Genomic DNA, 14,507 nt, shown 5'->3' on the forward strand with positions numbered 1-14,507 from the left:
GTGTTAAAGAAAGAACAATAATCACCAGTAGAATATTAGAAACATGTATTGAAAAATTGTCAAGCATTTTGTTGGGTTGATGTCCCTCAAACTGGATATCACCATATAAACATGGATGGAGTTTAAGATGTTGGATCTTGGAGTCAACATGTTCAAAGGCAAGTACGCTGGTGGAATTAAACCATACATTTTCTATATAATTATCTTTATGAATGTGATGAAATTCAAGGTGCTGCTCAGTCTTCCAGATGAACATTTGACTTGAGGTCAATTCATCTTCTTACCCACTCATTAATTTTAGCTCCCGACCTGTTCAAAGCCAGACGCTGCTGGGATAGATCATCTGTAGAAATAATGATACAGGCTGTAAAGAAGTTTAATGCAAATACAGGCACAGTCAGGGTTTGAGTTATGTTGGAGCCAGTGGGATCTACGCTCCAGTGAAAACTGTTCTATTAGATGGTGAGGTTAGATCTGTGGTCGCTAATACATTACCAGCAACCATTATTTTATTATTTTTTACACACCATATAATTTTTCATGATGCCTGAGCACGGCTTTTACTTTTCACTGGGGTTTTGTGTGTGTATAGTTTCTCCCCTCTGTTTAAGCTTTATGGCCAAGAGATACACATCACTATTGCTCAGCTGCGAATCTCAAAACAATGGGTCACTGAGTGGTTTCTGAACCATGAATGTGGTTGTTTGTTATCTGTGTGGAGCGTGTGTGCTGCAAGCCAACAAGACTGTGATAATTATAATTGTGTTAACTTGTTGTTCCAAGTGGACACACATAATGAGATAGTTATTTTGCACATGATATATATTGTTGTGCCTGACACTGTCTTGCAGACCAGTGCTGGACAAACTAGGAATACAGACGGACTACAGTTGACTAAGAACCTCTGCAATTCAAAAGTGCTTAATGTGAATGTTAACCTTGTCAAGCTATAGTCAAAACACTTGATGTACTCAATGTTGCTTCCCTTATACTATGCAAATTAAAATAAATATGACCACCTTCCTTCCTAATATTGTGTAGGTCTCTCTTGTGCCTCCAAAACAGTTGTGACTCATCAGAGAATGGACATGGGCCTTCTGAGTGTGTCCTGTGGTGTCTGGCAACAGAATGTTGTTGTTTTGTTTGGGGTTGGGTTGAGGGGAGGGGCCTCTGTGGATCATCCCACTGATACTTGATCAGTTTGGGATCTAATGAATTTGGAGGCCAGGTCAACACCTTGTGCTGTTCTTCATGTTTTTTTAGTTGTTCCTAAAGCGTTTTTGTGTGTGTGTCTGTGTCAGGCTGCATCCTGCTGGGGATGGCTGCTGCCATCAAGGAGTGTCATTGCTATGAGGTGGGGGTACCTGGTCTGGTCTAGGTGGGTGCTACATGTCTAAGTAACATCCACATGAATGCCAGGTCCAAAAGTTTCCCAGCAGAACATTGAATTGTCACAAAATGGTCAATGTTATTTCTCCTGTCAGTGGTTTTAATGTTGTGGCTGATCCGTGTAAGTGTTGGCTGTTTTGACTATATTCATTGCTGTTGTGTTGGCTATTGGAAGAGTTGCGTACTTAGTATTGACCCGTGCATATAAGCAATCATAAAAAACAAATACTAAAATGAAAGTCTAAATTTTGAATGGAAGCCACGTAACCAATAAGAATTTATTGTCACAAGCACAATTTGTTACACAAAAATAATGGGTCACATTTACACAATTTATACAGGTCTAGAACTCAATGTACAATTAACTGACTAACTTAATACCAATAGTTAAATACGCACTCACGTTGCACACAATATCATTAAAACCTACACAAAAAAAAATGTACTGTGTGAAAGTAACACAAGTCGACATAAAAATCACTTTATTTACAAAAAAACATCAATTTGAGATCTTTAGCAAAAGGACTCTGATATCTGAAGGTTCCTCCATCTGTCTGTCAGAGACGTTATACAATCTATCATGTAAAAGCTCCCCAACTAGAAAGTATGAGTCAGTCTCTTAATCGTTGAAAAGATTATAAAGTAATAAAGTCAAGTAGCGAGAGCTGAAGAACACCAAATACACTAGTAAATACTGCGCTTTGCATGGACGGTATGGCGGTTTTTCCCTTTTAAAGCAGGCTGGTGTGATTAGCAGTTAGCTTCATGAAGTGCACTTTAAGCCTTAGCTTAGCAACTGTCTGCAATGAGTTTTTTAAATGTTATTTCATTTATACACAGAATCCTTCAATACTCGCATCAGGGTTTTTTTTCTAGAGTTCAGGACATCACTACATATAGGTTACACAATAAGGTTGATGGACAGAGTGACGACAGCAGCTCCTCCTCTCCTGCTGCTGTTTAGCGTAGTTATGGTGTGCAAGAGGCTGCACCAGACAGATGGAGGTGCACATAATCAACACTAACATAAATCTGACTGTGTGTTTGTGGGAATAGGTAGTCATTCTTGTAAATGTGAATCAGCAGTGCTCTCAACAGTCACTCCAGGTATCAACCAGAAAGACAGATGAAGTCATAATTTATCATCATACTGGTCAGGCGAATGACAAGCTGCCTGACCTGAGAGCACGTTCCACGATCTTAAAAGCAGAACTATGGATGCAGTCATGAAAAGATGCCAACATGACTGATCATAAACTAGATTTGCTCTGTCATAAGTTGACACTGATACATTTCTTGCCAAGTAAAGCAGCTTTGTGTCGCATTAAGAGCTGTGTCAAGTCAAATGTTTGTTACTGCCACATAGCTGTATAAACTGCGTTGTTATGTACTAACCTGCATCCTCACTATAATATAACCATGCATTCAAGTAAAAGGACCGTCAGTTCACTCTGACTGCGATGAGACACACTGCAGCTTCACCTATATCGGCCTGGGGTCAAAAATGTATTATTCTCTCACATGTTCTCTCGGACAATAGTTTGCAACAACTCCGGGACATCTTAAACTGAGTAGAACAAATTATTCAATCCATACGTAATGATTTTTTTTCTGTTGCTTCTGTTAAATGAAATGTGAAGATATTGTGAAGTAAAACTTTGCATCAGCTACACGTCGTTATCTAAATGATCTCAAAATATATTTCTGTCAATATCCAATGCGGCGTGTTTTCCACAAACATTACACAGCAAAAGCAATCATACGAATATGAAAAGGGACTAATACAAAAAAAATGTCACAGGGGAACTGGACTGCACTACGGCATTAATTGTAGTTGAAAAGTAAATACAACGCAGTAGTTGAGGAGCGATGTAAATTTATGATATCCGTCTACTACCACGTGACAGAGCTGCTTCCTTTGTAGCAGAAAGCAAACGTTTGTAAGCGAATGTTTTGCTCAGATGGAATCGTTCCATTCTGAAAACAAGCCCTAATATCCTCCAAAACAGATGTGGCCGCAAACAGCAGCAGACATGGACGCAGTTCAGCTGTACATTATTGGGTGCTGCATATGCACATTTGGCACAGTCATAAATTTTGGTCATCTGTGTGGAGGCTTGCAGATATGAACGGGTGACAAATGACATCATGTGGACGTGGATTTCTGGGGAAAAGTTTCGAAAAGTCCTATTTTTATCAAATCTGAAAGAGGAAAGTCTGTAAAATCTCAGATAATAATACTGACACTAGTCTCTAACAAGTATAGCTATAAATTGCCTGGCTGACCTCCTCTGGTGTTGATACTGACTGTAGTTGAGCAGTCTTGGTGACCTGAGTGTCGCAGGCTGTATGATGTCCGACATCATGACGACAGTCAAAGAGCTGATAATGTCTGACTGATGTTCCTTCCATCTGACAATAGGGTTCCTCTTGCAACAATGAGGTATGTGTATGGTCACAGATACATACTGCAGGCCTTGAAGCCTAAACATTAGTGCACTATGTGTATGTGTGGAAATGACAAGTGCATCCAGACATTCACTGTGCTGCACATAGCTGTGGTGGCGATACAGAAAAATGAGACAGAACATGAGAGATAAATGCAAACATCAGTCCAGTTCTGAGAGGGAGAGTGATGGAACCAGTTGGGTATTACTCAGAGAAGGGAGGGAACATGCCAAGGTCAGCAAAGTCCTCAATGTTATAGTTGGCTGTTCCCTGGGTGGGATCTCCAGCCATGGGTAACATATCCTGCAGAGACAAAGGGAGGGGGGTTCAGAGATCAGGGGTGCGCTGAGGACACACTGCTCTTATCAGACATATCACATAGCTGTGTTTACTGGTGAGCAGCCAGCAACTGGAAGACGTTCTGACACACTTTAAACCAAGAGTCCAAAAGCAACAGTCTTTGAGTGTGTGTGTGCGTCTCACCTGGAAGACTTCTGTCTGGCTGGGGTTGGGATGTGTGTGCTGTTCCCCGGCCTGCTGGGAGTGATGCTGGTTCTGCCACTGAGACCACACCTCACTGGGACGACCCTGGAACTGGGCTCCACTTTGACTGCTTTCCCCAGACACATCTGGAAAAATATTCATTCATGAGAACAGCTCTGCAGAAAAAGACTTCCTGATAACATCTTCAGTGAAATCAAACTGCACCAGGACTTCTTTGGTGTCATTTGATCTGACTTCAGAGTATCTGCAACACTGTGCTGCTATGCAGACTGTAGTCGCACACTGTCCAGTCTGTCATTTTTCTGCTATGGCACGTATACGAGGGGCTGGATTGAACTGGAATTGTACAATTTGCAGAGGCTGTAATGTCATGGCTGCAATATGAATCAGTAGCTAATCCCATTAGAAAGTGGAGCAAATAATAACCAGAGATAGTAATTGTTGGACATAAATTCAGTACTGTGATTACTTGTGCAGAACCTCTAATAGCTCTTTGGGGCACACTGCTGAGTTGAGTTGCTACCCAATGATTGGACGATGAGTACGAAGGCTCACGGTGATAAACCAACAGTGAGACCTGTCAAAAGGTTATGCACAAAGTAACAGAAGTGAAGTTACATCCAGCAACTATTATTTATCGACTGCTCACACACTACTATTCTTCAGTTCACCTTTGAGGGTGACCCAAAACGTCAATCCCAAAAGACTCAGCTTTACAGCAGAAATAAAAATGTACCTAATACATTTTTATGTAGGTAGAATCAATGAGAAAGACACTCAATAGCCAACAAGTCATCATTCAGATCAGACAACTCATGTTTCATCTGCACTTCCAGAATATGCCTGGCCCACCTCCCTTTCCAACAGATTTCCCTCCAGCCTAGGCTGTGTCGGGCCAGTCACAACAGTTTTCTAATATAGGGCAGGTCTATCCAGGGGAACTGTGGTCAGCGCCTGCTGATAACTCCCCTTGGAAATCAGCCGTAGCCAGACATTGGTTTAAAACAAAGCAACAAATGGCAAACAATCTGCCTCCCCTTCCAGAGAAAAAACTTTGGCTCTTTCACAATAAACACAATGCTTCATGCAAATACACACAAGAGGATAAGTGGCTGACAGAAAGAGGAGAAAAGAGTACATGTAGAAACGAAACACAGTGATTCATCAACCCCCTACGAGGCCGGTTGTGCAAACATGAAGAGGAATGCAGACAAGATAAGGAAAAAGAACAGCTTATCAAAAATGAATACTGAATAAAATACACAGCTAGAGAGCAAATCAAGGGCACTGGCTAACATCATCTTTATTGTTTCTGTGAGGAACAATAAAGGGAGTAAAAATAGATAGCATGTATAAAAAAAAAAGAAGAAGAAGAGGGGGAAATAGAGAACAAACACATGAGGCTGTAGAGGATGCAAAAGAAAAGATAATCCATTTGGCTAATGAGTGTGTTCATCAAAAGAGCATCAGTAGCCGTTTCAAGCTGGACATTTCTATAGCTATTTGGACAACAAACCAAATGAGTCCTTAGTATCTGCCTAATGAGTCTGTGTATGCCATGATCATGAATTTTACAGTTGTAGCCAATGCTAGAACAAATGTGACAATGTTTTAAGTGGCATAGAAAGTGGTTAATACTTGATTTGGGGTGAGAAGTTGTAATACAACTAGAGCCATCTTGTTTTTCACACTTTGTGTAGGTAACGTTTACTTGCAAAAACAAATTTGTCTGTTGTTCATCGAGGAAGAATTCATGGCAAAGTGAGCAGTGGAAAAGTTAATGTGCATTAAGCAATATAAAATGCCACAGAGTATGCTACTAATGACAGCACCAGGTGCATAGGAGGAACTGTGGCTGGAAAACTGCAATTCCGTTGCCTGCGAACTGTGTTATGAAGGTCAAACGAATTTTGCTTGCGTGGTTATCCTCATTAGAGGGAAAAATTTAAAGTTGCTTTTGAGTGTTTTTCTCACTGTGCGTGTGCAATTTTCTGGCTGAACATTGTATTGAAGTTAATCAATTCCTGAACCTCTGTAATGTGCTGGTAACACATCTCTTGCAGAACGTTCAAATAGTACCAGCTGGACATAGCACCGGATTGAAGCCACAGTAGCAGCTAAAGTTCAGACAACAATTCAGGCAGAGCAGCTGCAGCTTTAAGTATACGGCTGGAGGTTGGTCTTTGTGAGTGAGTAATGAGCACTAGATGCATCCCGCAAATTATCAAATGATCTCACTGTTCTAGAGTATCTGTACAGTGTTCCACAAATTGGGGGCCGCTCACATGGATATGTACCACACTAAGTCATCCTTTGGAAGTGTTATTTGTATATACTTAAGCATGCAGGCCATCTGGTACAACGTCATCAGTACTGTCAGTGGAAAAATGCTTTTCCTTAGTGGTCTTCACATGCATGCTTGCTGTGTTCATCTCACTCATAAAATGGTTGAGTTGTTACATACACTGTGAGCTGAGGAAAAAAAGTACTAAATGATGTATATAAACTGTGGTTGGGATGGTTAATGAGTAACTCCGGCTCTGTCCTGTTCTGCTTCCCCATCCATGTAATTACCACAGTACCGGTACAGATAGAAGGGATAAGACTTCAAAGCAAAACGTCTGTTCTAACTGAATTCTCTGCAATGCAATTGTTTTCCATCTTGAAGGTCTGAGGATACCAACAATTGTTTCTTAATTCTTCTTCTCCCTTTGCCAAAGTGTAATGGTTATTCAATAGATTTAGAAACACCCTATGTGATGATCTTTATAATGTACATATTCATAACACAATGCAGTACTTATTACTGACATAATCAATTAGACATAAACAATTAGATCCTACTGACCTTGCACCAAGGTGTTAATGCAAGGGATTTAATCATTTTTGTTAAATTTTAGAATCTGAATAACAAATAAAAATGCAGTCATTTGCAAACCACTTTTCTAAGAAACAACCACATGTGTAGTTTATTCTGTCACTGCCGTCACTGTTTATCTAAATATAATAATGGGGGTGTCTCATATCACACAAGTCAGCTGGCAGTCTATAAACTCACTACAGATGCTTAGGTGACTAGTTGCCTTTATATATCGCAATCTCCAACAGGTTTTGTGCTGCCACCATAAACTGTGGATCTTCCAACAAGGCTGGTCACAATAATTACATTATTGACCAGTTGTACAACATACTGATATGACATTGATCACTTTTGCAGATCTTCAATAGTCAGTGTTCTGTTTATATGTGTGTTTTTTCTTGTTTACATATGAATGTCACCAGCATTTTAGCCAACATGATGCCGCCGCAATAAACATATGGTGAATGCACAGAAAAAAATCTCCTGAGGAACAATTTGCTGTTATGTCTGGGGTGTATTCCAGAAAGTGGGTTTAGTGAAAATTGAGTTTGTTAACCCTGAGATGAGGGAAAGTCTGCGTTTTGCGTTCAAGAGAGAACGGTCACTTAAACTGAGCCAGTTGCCATGGTAACTGACTCTGTGAACCTAACCTGCTGGCAATCAGGGTTTCTTTATAAAATGCAGACATTTACTCTGACACCTTTCCTTCTGCTGTACCTGAAGGAGCTGGCACATTTCTTCATTAATTCATTAATTCAATTTCTGTAACCGGTTGACCTCTGGAGGGTCATGGGTGTGGGGGGGGGGGGCACTCTTAAGCTGTCGTTGGGCGAGGGGTGGGGTACACCCTGGACAGGTCTCCAGTCTATCACAGAGCTAGACAACCTCAGACAACCATTCACACTCACATGCACACCTACGGCCAATTTAGAATCACCAATTAACCTAATGAGCATGTCTTTGGACGGTGGGAGGAAGTCGGAGTACCTGGAGAGAACCCACGCAGACACAGGCCCCAGATGGAATCATAACCAAAACCTTCCTGCTGAGAGGCATCAGTGCTAATCACCACAACACTGTGCCACCCCACAGTTCTTAATTTTTACAGTCAATATCAAAGCTCATATCAAAACACATTCATTTGCAGAAATATCAAACATTAAAATCCTGGTCTATGAATTGTTCTCCTTTGTATCCTTGGGACTCTATGGACGTCAAGGCACCTGTCAGGTTGTTCCTCTACACTGAACATTAGCTGTACATTACTGCAGTAACCACTGTTTACATAAATATAATTTATTTGAATGTTAGGCACAGGTCAATGAACATTTATTTGTCATGCTGTGATTGGGCAAACTGACTTTCCTGATTCCTGTTATAGTGAGGATGATTGGGTGCAGCTGAAATTACGTTCCCAGTCTAAAACTGGATTTAAAAGTGCGTTCTGGCAGTGTTTTAAATTCTCTGCCATTATTTTAGGGCTGCAGCAACACGTCATGTATCACAGTGTTAACTCAATTATGCTGGCTCCTGCTGCTAGGCTTGCTGAAAACTAGGCTTTGTCTAAAAACCCTAATCCCAGTCACCAAAAGTGTGGGTCTTTAAACAAATGGTTTACCACAGCAGCACAGCTACAACGCACGAGCATCAGAGAACATCCTGGGGCTTTCTAACCTCAAAATGAGGCCACAGCAGCACAAGCATTTGGCCTATTACAGTAAGTTTTGCCTGATTCTTGGCTGGTGTCTGGGAGTTGCTGTAGCTTCCTCATCTAAAGGAGATTCCCTAGAGCAGAAGCCAGTGCTGCTTTCCAGAAACATGCAAGTTGTTAGCAGTTTGTTAATGCACATATAGACCTACAAAACCAAGCAACAAAGATTTCATTTCTAACTACAATCAACACTAGCCACTGTGATTGGAAATGATACTATCGACACTAATTAAGAATGTAATGACACATGTCCTTAAATCTTAACTTTCAGGTGAATATCATTATTAGCTAAATTTATAGACTAATTGACTGAAAAAATAATAGTTTGTTGGAGCCATAAATCATTTTTATACATGTTGAAATATATATTAAATAAATGTATGTGAAGCAACATTTTCTGATGTAAAATACACATCTAAAATCATCAGTCAGTGTGAACCAAGACATATTTTCAACAGCAAATCATCAGAATCATTATTACTGCATTGAACTTTGACTTTACAATCATAGGTTAAGAAGCAAATGTTTTATCTGTCTGATCCATGATTTCATCGTCAGTTGCTTTCTCCTGCTCTTTAATTTAAATGGAATGTAAACTCCTGCCATGTCATCAATCCAAGGAAAATTCAAGTTGATGACATGGTACCCCCAGAGGTTTAAAATGGAAAGTTTGCTCTGTATTTACCCACTGTCAGGATCATTTATAGTACTGGAGATCCATTGTTTGTTTTTTGTCATTAATCTCGCATGTGCCTAAGTAAGAGTTCGTTGAACTAATAATTCTGATCAGCTGTTCTGGAACAGAAAACTCACCATCTCAGGATTCATCAACTAAGAGTTCACGGTTAAAGTCAGAGTTTGCTCTCCTCTTTATACAGTTTCAAGTTCATTACTATTTGAAAGGCTATATGCTATTGCTACTACATGTGATTAATTGGAGGACTGGCATGAAATGGATTTAAAATCACTTATTGGATTATGACGGATTCTGTGATGGAGCAGTCCCAGACCGAAGAGGAGTCATGTCACTGATCCATATTGCTATGTTTTTATGTTCTTTGTACCTTATTGAGAGGTTAATGGAAAATTAATCATGTTGAAAATATTTCTTTTCTTATTTATGAAATGACTGATGGTCGTATTAGTGATAAAAAAAGAGACAACCCTATTACAGGTTCCATGTTTGAATTTGAGGCCAACAAAATTAATAAAATATAATGGAATTTATTTGATTACTTTATTTACCATCTTCGTATCTATGTATGTCACACATAGTAAAATATAATTCTGTTAATATGGTAATGCTGACCTCAGAGATATTGCCAACCGCTAGCTAATTAGAGCATCTACAGGACAGAATATGCCTTAAGTATGTTTCTGTTACATGCTGTGCCTCCTTCACTTAATTCCAGTTTATAAGGTTGTAACAGAAGGACAGTGGCACACATCCACAGCAAAAATGAATATCCCCCATCACACCACACAGCCAGGATGCCACATTGCCTAGTAATAAATAAGAGTCAAGAATGAAGAGAAGGGCTCACCAAAAGCTGTGCTGCGGTTTGTCAGTCCTGAGTAGGCGTTGCCGCTCGGGGAGGACGTGGCTGGGGACGACAGGGGACTGTAGGAGGCCGGGTCAGTCTGGTAGCTGTGGCCAGAACCAATACCAAATGGACTGGACTGGGCTTTACTGGACTGAAGAGCACAGATACTGGTTAGCATAGATTATGATTACTTATTTATCCCTTACTTGACACAAAATATAAAAAAAATATATTCTTTTAAAACGAAGTAAATGAGTTTCCATTTTTAAATGCAAGCAAAATGAACCTGAGCATTGGTTAGAGAAATGATTTATGTTACTCAGAAATCTAATTGGAAAGCCTCACAAGGTTCACACTACTTGCACCAAAACAAGTTTCTGTTGATGATTTTGGCAGACTATGCCATCCTAAGTCTTTCTACTCAACAGTACAAGGTGATGAGTGTGGTAGATAGCAATGTAGCAGCCAATATTTACTGTATATTTCACCACAGTGATCACAAATGCAAACGGAAGTCATGTTTCTGTCTTGACTCTTTAAGTGTGTGAGTCTGCAATCATCCACAATTGGCCTCTACACCAGATGTCTAGCCACCAATCAAGCTGTAGATCTATCCTGGCTTCTCATTCACTTCTCCCCAGTTAGTTGTTTTCAGCAGAGCAGCAACACTTGAAACTGACCACTCTAAAGCCAACACTAATAATGTTCCACAGTCAAAATTCTCCCACTATTCTTGTTTTCCAGATCAGTGTGACCAAACTGGCCTTTCCAAAGTTGGGCAACTGAAGATTTTTAGGTTTATTGCACATGGAAATCCAACCTGTTAGTTTATAATGCCTGCTGTGTTTAGACTGCTGTAAACATTCAACCATCTTTTCCACTCACATCATCTGGCTCTAGTTACTGTGATACTTTTAGAGGTTACTGAACAGCAAAGAATTCAGCCCAGTGGAATGGCCTGACAAGTGCAGCAGTGTGCCTGTGCGTGGAAGATAGATGAGCCTGTTAAAGAAACATATGCTGAGCACATTCCATCAACAAGATTGTGAAACGGAGTCAAAATAATACAGGTCCATCTGTTAATCGGCACCAGGGACTGGACTCAGTGGCACCAGAGAGCAGAGAAACAGAAAAAGTTTGACTGTAAAGGAAACCTTGGAAATTGCTGACTTTATTATTGATACATTTGGTTCATTTCAGCAATAAACAATCTATGCGTATTACCTGTCCAGAGAAGGGGGGGCGGTTGCCTGACCATGCCACCTGGCCTGGGTTAAGCTGTCTGGAGATCTGAGCAAGATTCTGGTTGGATGAGCCTGATGGCTGGATGTCATTCACACCAGGGACATGGATCACAGAGGAACTACACACATGCGAACAGTCAAACAAGATACAAGAGTGAAATCAGATTTATTTTTCTCTAGAGAGACACACTATCTCACCAGATACCTAACTGTGTGAATTATGAATTTAACCTGCTGTTAGGTCACCAGAACATGCACATGCAACACACATCTCACATGTACCTGAAACTTTTGCCAGAGTGCCCCTGCTGGAAAGGAGAGCTCTGGGAGTAGAGCTGCTGTCCTCCAGCTGTAGAGGAGGGAACCATCATCTTCTTATCTCCCGCTACACACAAACACACACCACAATCAGAATTATAGAAAAAACAGAGAACAGAGAGAGCAGGACATACAAATAAATAGGGCAGCTATTAGTGCGCAGCGTATGCACAATGTTTGTGTGTTTCTGTGTGTGTGTCGTACAGCCAGAGATGCTGGTGTACATCTCAGCAAAGCGCGGGTCTCTCTCCTGGGAGAACAGAGCTTCTGTCTTGTCGATGTTCTTCCCTGCCTCATGGACTCCACTGCTGACGCTGGCCACAGGTACCTGAGGACAAACGTTCGATTTGTTCAGATTATACCTGCAATCCACACACAGACTGCTTAGTGTGTGTGTGTAGACACAAGTAAGAGATGTCAGACACTAGCCGGTCTAATAGCCAAATACTTTTCATGTGGATTACAAGGGTTAGCCAGGGGTTCTGGTCAAAGAGCCAAGCAAAAAAGAAAGAATGAAAGAAAGGAATAACAAAAAAGAGGACTCTGTTGTACTCTTCATTCCTGAAACTCAACACCATCTCATGCAACATCTGTACTACTTGAAAATACAAAGAAGTGTCATATTTATCCATCTGTATATAACATCTCACTAACTCTTGGTATGCACAGAAAACAAAAAGCTGAGGTCAGCACAAAAAAAGGAGGTTATTTATGTTTTTCTTTGTTGCGTAGAATTTCTCACCAACTATTGGTCTGCAAGCAATAAAAAACATCTGTAACATTGACACATCAACTATTTTTAAATCCCGTCTCAAAACCCACCTATTAGCCTCCCCACCCTGACTGCCATTCTCTCCAGAGTTTTTATCCTTTTTGAACCAAATCTTTTATTGCTTTTGATGTCTGTTATGTATTTTAAACCCTGTCTTACTTTGTACGGCGTCCTTGGGTGTTTTGTAAGGTGCCTATAAATAAAATATTATTATTATTATTATTATTATTATTATTTGAAAAATCTGAATACAAGACACATTCCTGTCTTAAGAGGGTGTGCAGTACATCGCCTTCAAATGAGTTATGGGTTATTTAGTTACAATAATAAAATTCCACATACTCTGGAGGGGTCATGCAGCCATTCTAAAGCAGACTAGAGACCCTAACGACTCACATGATGGTTGAGTGAGTCAGTGACTGTGCTTGCGCATACACTAATATTGCACAAATAATCGGAATAATAGCCCAATCAGAATAAAAATGCACCGTGTAACCACTTCAGTTGGAACAGACTGGCCCAATAACCTTTTTAAACGAATTATAATCCATTCAATAGGAATCAATTAGCACCTAATCACCATGTAAACCCTTGATCAAACAAGATTAAACTGATGTGAGCAATGTTGAAAATAGTCGTGGTCATCATCTTCTATTAAATTAATTTAGCGTCGTTATTTTTCCGTCAAATCCACCAGCACGTTGTTGTTGAACCAGCCAGTTGAACTTCCCTGCTTCCAATTTATCTGAGCTTAAAAAAATCTTGCTCAGAGGAAGCTCTGCTGGGCAAAACAAACTATTTAGTTGGGCTTTATGTCGTTATATACATCATCTGAGCACTGTGGAATTGAATTTGTATACAACTAAGTGGCTCTGATTGGTTGTATTGAAACGCTCCCCATAATGAAATCCAATGATGCACATACACAACTACTACTACTACTAGAAATAATAATAATTTATCACTTCATTGTATTTAATGAAAGCTCTAATCTGAATTTGGATTGAAGAAACGTTGTCCTTGTAATTATAGTCAATGTCGCTCGTGGTGCTAACAACAGCACAAGAAGTTAAATGCCTGGTGCTCCCCATTAGACAGAACTGAAAAAGCCTGTGAAACGTTAGGATGGTAAGTGAACCTAAGTAAGTGGAAGTAAGTCCAGTTGACCTCTTCTAAAGCAGAGGCATACCTGGGAGAGATCGTACGCAGTCAGTCCATCTCTCTGGTGAACCTCTAGCTCTGCCTGCTGCTGCTGTAACTGCCTGCAAAACACAGCACACAATACACACAATCAGCACCTCATAATACAAACTGACACATACACTACATGCTTGAAATAGAAATAGAAATTCCTACAGTCACGCACTGTTCAACAGTATTTATCAATCCCACTTCAATCATAGATGCTTTAGGCAATTTTCCGATATGTCTCCACTTGAAACAACATTAAAAAAGAACTTCTGGTAATGTCCCACAACGGACTTACAGGTAACTCATTTATCTGACAGTTTCGTGGAATTTTCCTGCATGAACGGCGCCCATGTGGGATCCTTATGAGGGAATCCAAACCTGGTGACTGACAGCACTTTAATGGACTTGATGTATATAAGTACCTTCTATGGAGCCACAAAGTCTTAAAGTTAATGAGAACTGATGAATCATTAGCACTATTAGTTGAGACTTCAGCTGACCTTCATTTGACGTGAATAATGACATT

The 14,507-nt window shown here is 40.2% G+C and overlaps 1 protein-coding gene across 4 annotated transcripts in view; it reads right to left on the minus strand.

Annotated features, from left to right (window-relative positions):
• Positions 1-1,176: 1,176 nt before the first annotated feature.
• arnt2 (aryl-hydrocarbon receptor nuclear translocator 2) overlaps positions 1,177-14,507 on the minus strand; it is a 48,003-nt gene continuing 34,672 nt past the window's right edge. For 2 of the 4 annotated variants that reach the window (XM_084541205.1, XM_084541204.1), the window contains 7 exons: positions 13,980-14,052; positions 12,223-12,346; positions 11,983-12,085; positions 11,681-11,819; positions 10,457-10,607; positions 4,321-4,466; positions 1,177-4,140 (listed from right to left, as the gene is read on the minus strand). In XM_084541205.1, the coding sequence (XP_084397331.1) occupies positions 4,042-4,140; positions 4,321-4,466; positions 10,457-10,607; positions 11,681-11,819; positions 11,983-12,085; positions 12,223-12,346; positions 13,980-14,052 (835 nt within the window). In that variant the 3' untranslated portion in view covers positions 1,177-4,041. The other 2 variants (XM_084541203.1, XM_084541202.1) reach the window with 1 other exon arrangement.

Source organism: Chelon labrosus (assembly GCF_963514085.1).
Source record: "Chelon labrosus genome assembly, chromosome: 3".
Taxonomy (NCBI): Eukaryota; Metazoa; Chordata; class Actinopteri; order Mugiliformes; family Mugilidae; genus Chelon; species Chelon labrosus.